General features: G+C 48.1%; 1 protein-coding gene across 1 annotated transcript in view; it reads right to left on the bottom strand.

Annotated features, from left to right (window-relative positions):
* Nucleotides 1-4,334: 4,334 nt before the first annotated feature.
* PPME1 (protein phosphatase methylesterase 1) overlaps nucleotides 4,335-12,307 on the bottom strand; it is a 19,634-nt gene continuing 11,661 nt past the window's right edge. The window contains exons 7-13 of the mRNA XM_009997982.1: nucleotides 12,062-12,127; nucleotides 10,734-10,866; nucleotides 9,878-10,007; nucleotides 9,155-9,199; nucleotides 8,486-8,550; nucleotides 6,482-6,549; nucleotides 4,335-5,043 (exon numbers count right to left, since the gene is read on the bottom strand). Coding sequence (XP_009996284.1) covers nucleotides 5,025-5,043; nucleotides 6,482-6,549; nucleotides 8,486-8,550; nucleotides 9,155-9,199; nucleotides 9,878-10,007; nucleotides 10,734-10,866; nucleotides 12,062-12,127 — 526 coding nt within the window. The 3' untranslated portion in view covers nucleotides 4,335-5,024. The remainder of the gene's footprint in view (nucleotides 5,044-6,481; nucleotides 6,550-8,485; nucleotides 8,551-9,154; nucleotides 9,200-9,877; nucleotides 10,008-10,733; nucleotides 10,867-12,061; nucleotides 12,128-12,307) is intronic.

Here is a 12,307-nt window from a genome sequence, read left to right as displayed (position 1 = left end):
TCCCTGGGTGCTTCCAGTGGGAAACAACCCTGCTGAAGCGAGGGTCAAGCAGGAGGGGACCACAGATGAGAAACTCCCTGACTCCACATCCACCTTTTCATCTATGCAGGTTAAAATCCTGCTGGATGGAGATGCAGGAGCCCAGGGGGACTCAGCTCCCCACGGGGGTCCAGGCCCCTCTGTCACCTCCCAGCCTCTTCTAGCTAGAAGCAAAAGGCCAAAAATTAGGGAGGGGGGTGGAAAGCCCAGGCAGACATCTCCCAGGGTTCTGCCTGCTTTGGGTTAAAAAAGGTGCATTTATCCACTCTGGGACTGGGCTTTACCCAGCCTCAGATTAACCCTTCCCTGTCCACAGAGGGAATGAGCTGTGAAGCAGCACTTGGGCCTGGGGAAGAGGAGCAGGATGTAAAATTTCAGAGGAAATTCCAAAATTCCTGCTCTTCACAGAGAAACAACCACCTATTATAAAACACAGGGTCCAACACGACACAGCCAGAGCGCCAGGGTTTATTACTTCCAGATGTTTCTGTACACGTGGGAGAGGAAGGGAAGAAGCAAAAGCTGTGGCTGAGGCATCACCCCCTCCTCCCCACCTCGGAGTCTGGGAAAGGGAGGGGGGAATATTTCCGATGATGAGAGGTTTCCGTGAGTCACCAGAAAAACCCAAGCCTTGGGTTTGGCCCCAAGGACGTCCCAGGAACAGCTGGATCCACAGGCTGCTCCAAGGAGCTGCAGCTAAAGGGAAAGAAGGAATTCCCACCCCGGGCTTTTCACAAATGCTTTATTTGTAGGTGAGAGAAACGGACGCGGAACGAGACGGGAACAGGATGGGGCTGACACGGGACACAGCGCCTGGTCTCTGGGGAACTGACACACACACATATTTTCCTTTTGGAAAAGCAGCACATGGCACAAGGTCACCCCACCAGACTGGGAAGGCTTGCCCTAAACTGGCCAAGCATCCAACAGCAGAGCTCAGAGCAAACACCCCAACATGATCCTGCAGGATTCAGATCCTTACGGAGAAGGTGCCAAGGGTGTGGGGTCACCAAATGGATCAGGGCAGATGATACAGGCAGAGGGGGCAGGAGGGGCAGGACAAGCTGGACCAGATGATCCTTGAGGTCCCTTTCAACCTTGTATTGATCCCATGAACACAAACTGCAGGTTTGGATTGTGAGTGGAGAGATGGGTCTTTTAACGTACCTGGGCCAAGTTTTCTTGGAAACAACAACCCAGAAACTGTTTTGGCCTTACCTGAAGATCTCCTGTCTAGATTTTCAGGAGGTTTGAGCACCAGTTCAAACCAGTGAATGGTTGATTGCCAGACACCTCTGAAGATTTCTCCTCCCAGGCCCCTTCAACACTCAGGATTAAAGGCAGTAACAGAGGGGAGGAGAAATGTCAGCGCTGAAGTCGAGGAGGTGGAGAACATCAGCACAAAGCTGGTTGTTCTCTCCTGCCCTGACACCTGCCGGGTGCTCCCCAGTTCACTGAAGATCCTGTTGAATGTGGCAACATTTTTTGGAGTCCTGGGATGGTCCTGCTGGAGGAGAAGCCAGAAAGTGGCTTTTCCCTGTTGCAACTGCTCAACTGTCCAGAGGAAAACCAAAGGAGGTTGACACCAAACTGCCCCAACGCGGCATCTTCTGGGCTGCTAGTGTTACCAATGGGATCTCTAACAGCACCATCACCTCTGAGAGCTTCCCAGCTGGAAGCTCAGTTTAGAAATCACTCTGTGCTTTACTGTAGTGCTTATTTATTTATTTTTTTCCCAGAGGGTGTCTGGGTAGCACAGAAAGTGGCCTCCACTCCCAATAACCGCTGGCATTTTTAATGGGCTTTGCTATCACCTCCCACCCACTTCACACCTGGACCAGGGGAGGCTGAAGACAAAAAAAGACAAGGCTCAAATATGTAAAAAAAACCCCAAATTCCATCCAGTGAAAAGATTCAGCAAATGTTTCAGCACCCAGTGCCTGAGTCTAGGCATCCATCACCCCAGTCACTAATCAAAACACCAGCAGGGGGACCTGGGCTTGGCCACAGCATGTGCAGGGACACAAGAGCTCTGTGCTCTCAGATCTCTACCCAAAGCAAAGCCACTCACTTCTGCACTCCAGGAAATGTCTTTTTTTCCAACAATCCAAACACTCCTGGAATCTCCAAGTCACCAAGGGTTATGTCTGGTGTGTATAAACCCGGGAGCTGGAAAAACCTGCCCTGGGTCTGATTTGAAAAAAACTAGAAAGAAGTGAACCCTGCAACAAACCACCTTCCCAAACTGCATCTTCTGCTCCTGCCAAGCCCTGCCATTTTTCCAGTGTGAAAGTTTCCAGTGATCCTCAGTCCAACAAGTAGAACAAAAGCCAGAGAGATTTCTAAATCATCCAAAGCACTGGGGTAGAACCAGCATCAGCTCCTCCTGCTCATCTGCTTTCACACCAAGCCAGCCCAAGGCTGCAGGCTGGGGGAAAACACAGTGACAAGCTGGGAGCTTGGGGGGAGATTTTCTAGATTTCCCCATTTTCTACCAGTCCAAGACAACATTTCTTCTCCCTGCAGCTTCTTTCACCAGGGCCTGTGCTACCTTTCACCTCAGTATCCCTGCCTGGAGCTCCATGAAGAGGGAGAAGAAACTGCAACAGGAGTTTCTTTGAAGCACCAGTCCCTGCACCAGTCCCTGAACCCATCCTGTGCAGACCAGTCCTGCCAGCTGGCACCGAGTGACCCCACATCCAAGAGGCTGTTGAAGCTTTTCCCTCCTCCCCCCCTCACTCACTTCTCAAACATGAACAACAAAAGAAAACCCTGGGGACCCCAGGGGACTCAGAAGTTGTCACTCATTCCCTCCATCACCTCCACAGAACACAGAACTGGTTTTGTTTTTGCTTCCCATGGATTTTGTTTTGTGTTTTTTAATATCTTTGAAACCATAAAAGCAAATGCAAGGGGTAACACGAGAGGGAAACTCAAGGAGTTACCACAATGAATCCAAGTTAGATCCTCCACGTGATCTCAGCACAGAGGATTGGGACTTCACAGAGATCATTGGTGAGTGTGACAAGAGGCACATGCTTCACTATCCCATGAAGTGAGACTTGGGCATCCACGCTGCATTATTTCATCCCTAACCATTTGAACAAAGGAGTGACCTGGAAAGGCCCAAGAATTTTGCCAATCTTCAGGGTACAGCTGGGGAAAGTCACCTCAACTACTGAAGGTCCATTTAATCCATCAGGAAGGAAACCAAGGAAACCATCACACCAAGGTCACAGGAAACAAATGGAATAATTAATAGTGACTTACGGAGGGAAGTGCTAGGAATTGCTCTTGTAACACCTGAGGCTGATGGCCAAAGAGCCAGGAGAGAGGAGAGCTCTCTGCAATGAGGCTTTCTTGTCTCTAATTCAGGCATTTCCCACCCTGATGTCTCAGGGAAGAGGACATGAAGCAAGGCCATGACTTCTGTGTCCGGGGCTCACACACCACTTATGGTTGGACTTGCTGATCTTATGGTTGGACTCGATGATCTATGGTTGGACTTGATGATCTTAAAGGTCTTTTCCAACCAGAACAATTATGTGATGGAATCAGAGCCTCTTCATTGGGGTAAATGCCAACATTAAAACAGGCTTTGCCAGCTCTTCACATCATCATCTTCACACCTGCACCTCCCAAGTGCCAAGAATTCATGAGGGCTCTTGTCACAGGGCACAGACACCGATGGCAGCTCCCAGATCAGGCTAACAACAGAACTCTGCCTCAGCAAAGCAGAGTTAAAAGCACTACTTTCTTCATACAGCATCGAGGGCTCATGGACACAAGGCAAAAAGAAAATATTTCAGACATCCAACAGCAAAACTGTTGAGGAAAACTGCTCCAAAATGTGTCGGCTCTTCGGCTCAAGAGTGATTCTTAGGTGAAAGGAAACTGAGGAACTGCCTGTGGATAATTTAACCCTGAAGAAAAGCTCTCTGTGTAGCTACTGCATTTACATGGAAATATGGAAGGCAGGCAGTGAAAGGATCTAGGGAGTGACAGTGAAAACATGGTCTTTCCTCCAGTACTGGGGGGAACAAAATGCAGCAGCTCCAGCGCTGCGTCACCACCAGCAGGACTGACTCCAAGCTCTTCCAGGCTTTTATCTACTGCATTTTTTCATCCAAAGGCTGATCCCTGCTACAAGAATGGAAGCATAAACACATTCCAGGCACAGAGAAGGGCCAAACAGGCAAAGTGCCTGCAGGTCACGTTGTTACTGCTGCTCTTGGGTCTTCCTCCTAAGCTCAGCCCCAGAGTCCCCTGCCTGTCACATGTCTGCAGGAGCTGGAGTTACCCAGGCTGTTTTTCTCAGTGAGAACTTGAGAAGAGTATTAAGAAAGCTGCAAGACTCTGAAATGGAGCTCATGGCCCTCCCTCACCTTTTTGTTTTACAGTCCTGTCCAACTGTGCCCAGGAAAGTAGCATCTAGGCTGCTCCTGCAGCTCAACTGGTAAGGCTGGCATCGGTGAGGCGAAACCTGAGCTCCCAGGGAAGCTGATTCCTCATCTGCTTTCGGGGGAAACAACGTGCATATTAAAAATACCAAACCTAAGGGGCACTTCAAAGACAATTTAAGACGATTCCATGGAGAAATCCTGAAGCCTTTGGCTATGCTGCAACGCCCTGTGGATCTGGACTCCCAACAGCCCCTTGGCAGTTGGGTCCAAGGAAGCCTGAGAATTGATGGAGATCAGAATGATCGACTACTTGGGATTTCAGGAGGTCTTTCCTTGTGGCAGCAGAGAGGAGCCCACTTCCAAGGGCTTGAAGAGCTTTTCATGGTCTTCAGGACAAGCTGCTTCCCAGCAAGGAAGTCCCTAAGCATTTACACATTCTGGAGAACTAGTTCTAGGGGATGAAATCTCACACCAACTTCTCACTGCTGCTGAACTGGAGAGATGAAAGGATATGGATACATCACAGTGGCCTCTGGTGCAGTTTATTTACAACAGGACTCAGTGCTGGAGAACACCAGGGTATTAACAAGCAGGAAACACACTAGGGGGGGGAAAAAAGAGAGTGAAAGAAAAGGTCACATGTTAAAATCAAGGTATTCTTTGCAGGTATTTGACTTTGTGACACCCTGAATGTAGCTGATCACCCAAGATCAAACAAGGCCAGTCTATCATGTAGGTTAAAATCAACACTGATGCATTCAACAATAACCTGTGAGCTACCTAATAGTGAGGAGCACAAAAGCTTAAGATGTTGCTGTTTATGGCTTAAAGGACATGATAAGGCCAGGAGGCCACCTGACTTTCTCCAAAAGCTGCTCCAAAAAAGCTGCTTTTGCTACAACCACAATAGCAGGATCAACAGGCCAGCACCTCCAAAGACTCACAGAGATGGCACAGGTTGCCAGATACCTGCTGGAGGCTCAACATTCCATGCAGGACAGACATTTATTCTTCTCCCTCTCTCACCCTTCACACACACCTAATCTGTATCATTCCACAGTCCTACATTTCTACTGCTTTATCCTCAAAGACACAGGAGAAAGGGGGAAAAATAAAAGAGCTCATCCAGCAATACTTCTTTAGTCCTACAGCACCACATTTTGGGGCTTCTACTTTTGTTGAAGACTTCTCAGCTAAAAGCAGGAAGATTTTTCAGGACTGCTTAAGAAACATGTTTATTTTAGGATCATTTTTCAGGTGAAGGGTAAAACAGGTGAGCACTTTCTGTGAGGCTGAAGTGCTGGGTTAGTTTTAGTAGGGAAGTTGTGACTGCCCCATCCCTGGAAGTGTTCCAGACCAGGCTGGATGGGGCTTGGAGCAGCCTGGGCTGCTGGGAGGTGTCCCTGCCCAGGCAGGGGTGGGACTGGATGATCTTTAAGGTCCCTTCTGACCCAAACCATTCCATGATTCTATGAGCTTTCTGGTGCTGTAACTGAGACACTGGGAGTTTTTCTCATCAACTTTATCAGTGATAACCTGCTCTCACTGCTGTGTGGATGGTTACAGGGGCTTGGCTTCTGCAGCCCATTCTGATATGAAAACACAAGAGGTAAGAATGGAAAGAGGAGCACTTAGCTCCACCTGTCCCATCTCACCAGTATTTCTTGGCCAATAAAGCATGGTGTTTTCAAAACACAGGCCTTGATTGCTTAGATAAAATGCTATTTAAAATAAACAGCATAAAGCTTTTCATTCTGCCTTCTGGCAGGCTGTGAAGAAAGGAATCAGCTCAGGATCTGCTTTGCTCCTCCCTTCTGAGGAAGGAGGTTTCCAGAACACAAATAAATAGTTGAAAAGTGGAGGGAGAACTTGCAAACATGGAATATGTCCTTGGCTGGGATCTGAGGTGTTTGTTTATATGTGGTTTTGAGCATTACGCTAGAATTCCAACTTCCCACCCCATGAGCCACCCAGGCAGGCAGGAAAGGGCAGGAGCTCTGCTTGAGGGCTGCACAGCCCCAGCACCCACAGAGCCTTACCACTGGAATCCACCGATGGGCTCTGTAAACCTGTGACGGATCAGGAACGTGGCAACAGCTTCAGCAACCTGAGGGGGGAGGGAAAATTGGTCAGAATTTAAAGAGACAGGAAGATAAGAAGAAATCAAGTCGTTTTCAAAGCCTGCAGCACTTCCAACAAGTTTGTGTCCTCGCCTCTGGAGCCCCCAATGCAAGAAGGACATGGAGCTGTTGGAGAGAGGCCAGAGGAGGCCCTGGAGATGCTGGGAGGGCTGGAGCAGCTCTGCTCTGGAGCCAGGCTGGGAGAGTTGGGGTGTTCAGCCTGGAGAAGAGAAGGCTCCAGGGAGAGCTGAGAGCAGCTTCCAGTGCCTGAAGGGGCTCCAGGAAAGCTGGGGAGGGGCTTGGGACAAGGGCAGGGAGGGATGGGAGCAGGGGGAAGGGTTTCCAGCTGGCAGAGGGAGCTGGAGCTGAGATGGGAGGGAGAAATTCTGTGCTGTGAGGGTGGGGAGAGCCTGGCCCAGGTTGCCCAGAGAAGCTGTGGCTGCCCCATCCCTGGGGGGGTTGAAGGGCAGGTTGGATGGGGCTTGGAGCAGCCTGGGCTGCTGGGAGGTGTCCTTGCCCATGCAGGGGGGGTGGGACTGGATGACCTTGAAGGTCCCTTCCAACCCAAACCAGTCTGTGATTCTATGATACAATGACATGACCCTGAAACAAGTTTGCTCCTATGAAACTAAAGGCTCTGTAAACAGGCTGACACATCCAAGAAGGAACTACGTGCTTCCCCCTTTTCTCTGACACTGATCACACAGCCAAGAACTGACAAAACTTTTTCACCACCTCTTGCAGTAATACTACAAACAGTCCCTAAGTTTAGCAGGCAAAAAAGGTCCTCAGGAAATCATGATGAAAGCTATTCCAGTAAAGAACAAATCAAGAGAGTAACCTGACAGCAATAATATCACTTACAACTCATACTAAAAAGAATTCCAGTGTGAGATCTCAGTGTACTCAGATAAAAATCCCATTTCAGATGGGTAGAGTGAAGCACAAAAAGACTGAGTCACAGAGTGGTCAGTGCAGAGCAAGCTTTAAAACCAGACGTGTTTCCAAACCACAGGATCCACTGGCTGCACAACATTCCTGTTTCTATCTGGACCTGCCTTCAGCAGCACCCAGAAGCAGCTCAGCTCTGACAAGCTGCAAGCTGGTTCAGTGACATTTGTTTTGTATCTGCAAAATGGGAGCCACCCAAGTCAGCAAACCCTTAACTAACCCCAAAAGCTGCAGCTTAGTACAAGGGAGAGAGGAAAACTTCCTGAGGAAAAGGTGGGAGGATAAACCCACACTCCACAAGGTAAGAGTTAATTAAATCACCACCAGGCTAAGAGATAAATGTGTAAACTAGCCAGGCCTTGTGTCATCTAACATCTCAGCCCAGGCTTTCCACCTTAAAGAAGGTGATTAAATCCAAGCTTGTTTCATGGAATTATAGAATGGTTTGGGTTTGAAGAGACCTTCAAGATCATCTAGTTCCAACCCCCTGCATGGGCAGGGACACCTCCCAGCAGCCCAGGCTGCTCCAAGCCCCATCCAACCTGCCCTTCAACACTGCCAGGGATGGGCCAGCCACAGCTTCTCTGGGCAACCTGGGCCAGGCTCTCCCCACCCTCACAGCCCAGAATTTCCTCCTACTCTCTCACCTCAATCTCTCCTCTTCTAGTTTTAATCCATTCCCCCTGCTCCCATCCCTCCCTGCCCTTGTCCCAAGCCCCTCCCCAGCTTTCCTGGAGCCCCTTCAGGCCCTGGAAGGTGCTCTAAGGTCTCCCTGGAGCCTTCTCTTCTCCAGGCTGAACACCCCAACTCTCCCAGCCTATGTCCAGAGCACAGCTCCTCCAGCCAGTTAAGATGCCAGGCCAAAGAACTCCCCCTGAGGTACAACCTCTGTTCAGTGAGCAACAGACCCCTTCTGTATTTAAGCTTTGAAGACCATGTCTTATCCAGCTTCAACTCCATGGTGGGGCTCACCTTGTCTGGAGCATCTTCATGGACTGCGTGGCCACACTGTGGGAGGACCTGCATCTGAAACTTCCCTGTGGAGCAAAAGAGTCATCACTGGAGCTGCTTTTTAAGTGGGCTTGACTTCTATTAGATCTATCTTAACATAATGTTTACCCTGCTGCCCAGTAAAACTTCCCAGTACTGGTTGTTCTGGAAGTCAATGAAGGTAGAAAGGGATAAAAACCAAACAAACCACAAACCCAAACCATTAATGCAGATCCTGAATCTTGGAGGTTATGTCTGCCAGAAACCCTAGGAGACCACACAGTTTTGGATGGTCCCAAAGTGTTCTAGCTAGGAAAATCAGGAATGTAATTAGAAAGGGGAAAAAAAAGAGATTAGAAAGAAACCCTCACAATGATTCTGATCCAAGAACTGGATCTGAAGTGTGGCTGCCTCACATGGCTGGAAAAACTGAACACTAAACTGAACAAAAACCATGACAACAGCCCTTCCCAACTTTTCCACCTTTCCTACAGCCACAGACAGCTGAATTCTTCAGGATGGACTCATTCTTTAATGTACATTTGTTTCAATATAGACTGCACCAGGGAAGAGGCCATCCCAGCTCTCTCTCATTTGTGTACCCATAGCAACAAGAGCTTTACAGTAAGGATAGCAATATTAAATATTTACCTTGCATCTGTCCAATTGTTAGATCCTTATCCAGCCTGTCAACACCTACAATCAAATACACAGACATATTGGAGAAAATCTAGAGAGAACTTGACTGTCTAGGCAGGGCTCAACATTTTGAAGGAGACACTTAGCTTGAAAAACTCAAAATTAATATTATCTCTGACACCCACAAGGACCTTTCACTGCTGCTTCCAAGAGATTAAAGTGACAGGAGGGAATTCCAGCCAAAAATGCAAGAACACACCTGCCCTACAACTTCAAAGGGCATTTATTTATCTTGGTTACACACTTCATTTCCCATCAGAGCACAAGAAGGGCCTCTAGCTGGCTCTGGAACTATCTGGCTTTTTTAGTTGAAGAGTTCAAATCCCACCCATATCTGCAGGAAAATATTGTAGTAGAAGAGGCTGAAGGGCAGCTTGGACCTGTCCCATCTGCTGATCTTCCAGATCACATGAGTCAAACACCCACACAGGATGTCATTGTGTGCTGTTTTGATATTAAGAGACCCTGAATTAATTCCAGATCTGCACAGATCACATGGGCTGGTTTCTGCTATTTCAAGATCCATAGAAAAATCAAGGTGGAAGAGGCAGATCTGCTGGTCTCAGAGGAAAGACATCAGCCAGACACAGGACACACTGACCCTGCTCTCTGACATACAAGTGGGACTGAAACAAACAGCCCCTGAACTGGGAGAGGACTGGGAGAGACACGTACCAGCTAAAAGCAGAAGCTTTGGAGTGGGGCAGCTAAGGAAGAGGTTGGATAAACCCCTGAACCAGCCATCCCAGTACTTTTCTGTTTTTGCCAGTTCAATTCGCCACGTGTATAAGTGCTCCTTCTTTGTCTGCAGGGAGGAGAGAGAGCTCTGCGTTAGTGATCAGGAAAGCAGCTGGAACACCATCAACTCGAGTGCCACTGGGAAGCTCACAGAAAAACATACTGGCTCCCTCTGGTGGTTCACACACTTCCAGGGGATGACTCTCCTTGCTCCTCAATTCCTCTCCAAGTCACAGCTGAGGAACAGCAGCAGGGAGCAGGGGAGTCCCCAGGAGCTGCCCCTAGAGGTGAGGATGGCTGCAGCTTTCAGGCCACTGCATTTGCTATTTTTTCACATGGCTCTAGCAGCTCATAAATTGTCTGGGTATCCAGACTTGGCTCTGCCTCTGGTGACACAGAAATACAAGGGGCTTAGTTGGTTACAGTAGTTTTCCTCAAGGAATTTACATTGCTAGGTTGCAATTGCCTGTATGAGCTCCTGGATGGCCCTGTGCCTTGGGAAGGAACCAAAACACCACCAAGACTCAGGGAAGAGCATTTCCCACTCAGGGCAGAAGCTCCACTTCAGGCCACCTGCATTAAACCTGGGAGCATCTCAGGGAAGAAAATCAAACACATGCTCTCAGGTAACAGTTCCAAAATAGAATCAGGGGCATAAGACAAAACAAACAGTCACAATATCCATTTTTCAGTCCCTGGAGTTGCTCCCTCTTCTACCAGGATGATTTGGGTAACTACTGGTGGCTGCTCTTGCACGGGAGCATCAATGGAAATACAGCAATAAATTCCTTACCTCTGTGTCATCTTCCTTCTTCCTTTTGTTGACAGAGCCTCCTCCTTCCTCATCCTCTTCCTCCTCCTCCTCTTCTTCAATAATACCCTCCACTATGGCTTTAGGACATTCAGGACTTGCAGCCCCTTCACACCTGAGAAAATAAAACCAGAAACTCATTCTCTGTGAAAACAACCAATGTTTTTTTTAACTCAAAATTCAGCAATTTATCAGATACTGGCTGGGAAAAAAAAAAATCCCCTCAAGTTTAAAAGTAGTTGTGGATGAAGATACAGCCATGAGCAGACAGGGAGCTGAGTGCCTGTTGCAGCACATCTATCCCAGTGCAAATATAAATGCAAACAGCTGCTTAAAGGAGGCAGAAGTGGCCAAACAATCAGCAACAGCTTCTTTTTTTAATGGACTAGGAGGCATTGGCTCTAGGTATGGGAAGGATGAGAGTGGCACAGGCAGGTCACCCTGACCCCTCAAAGCAACCTCAGATCAAATGCAACAGATAATTCAACAGTTTCTAAAAGGAAGTGACAGATGCCAGAGCCAGAAGGCAAATCCAACTTAGGGCAAAATTCTTGAAGAGGCATCAAATGAAAACTCCTTTCCTGATGTCTGCAGAAACCCAGACAAACCAAGGAACACCCAAACAGCAGTAGTTAAGCTTTTTAAAACCTAACTCTTGGCAGATTTTGCCCCAGGGAAATCTTGGCCAGGTTTTCTCTAAGACATCAGTATTTGCTAGAAGAAATCACAGAATCATAGAATATTAGGGATTGGAAGGGACCTCTGAAGATAATCCAGTTCAACCCCCCTGCCAGAGCAGGACCAAAAACTAGGGCAGATCCCTCAGAAAGGCATTCAGACAGATCTGGAAAGTCTCCAGAGAAGGAGACTCCACAACCTCTCTGGGCAGCCTGTCCCAGGACTCTGTCACCCTCACAGGAAAGAAGTTCTTCCTCATGTTCAGGTGGACCTTCCTGGTCTCCAGTTTGAATCCATTGCCCATAGTCCTGTCACAGGGCACAAATGACAAGAGCTTGTCCCTGCCTTCTTGATGCCCTCGTGTTTATAGACATTAATTAGATCCTCCCTCAGTCTTCTCCCCTCTGGACTGAAAGGCCCCAGGTCTCTCAGCCTTTCCTCATCAGACAGAAGTTCCAGTCCCTTCATCATCCTTGTAGACTCTCTCCAGTACATCCCTGTCCCTCTGGAACTGGGGAGCCCAGAACTGGACAATGTTCACTTCCAAGTGCATTTATGCTCTGTAGTATCAGTATTGTAAAATAGAGAAGATGATTTTAAGACCTTTTAAAAGCAAGAAAGAAACCACCTACTGTTTGACTTGACCAACCATGGAAACTCTGGCAGATTCAAGATTTCTTATTTGTCCACTTTTTACACTAGAAAGAAAAAGATTGGAAAGACAGAAATAAGTTACTAAACAGAACCAGTAACTCACAGGTCCAGAAAGAGAAGAAACAGCCCTTTTGCAGTTCATGATTTCCCCAAACCATTCCCAAACCTCCTGTTCTCCAAAGGCTTTTGGAATGGCCCACACTACATGCCCATTTGGTTGAGCC

Source organism: Chaetura pelagica, unplaced genomic scaffold (genome assembly GCF_000747805.2).
Source record: "Chaetura pelagica isolate M959 unplaced genomic scaffold, ChaPel_1.0 scaffold555, whole genome shotgun sequence".
Classification (NCBI taxonomy): domain Eukaryota; kingdom Metazoa; phylum Chordata; class Aves; order Apodiformes; family Apodidae; genus Chaetura; species Chaetura pelagica.
The sequence above is the reverse complement of the archived record's forward strand: the minus strand, read 5'-3'. Positions and strand labels throughout refer to the sequence as shown.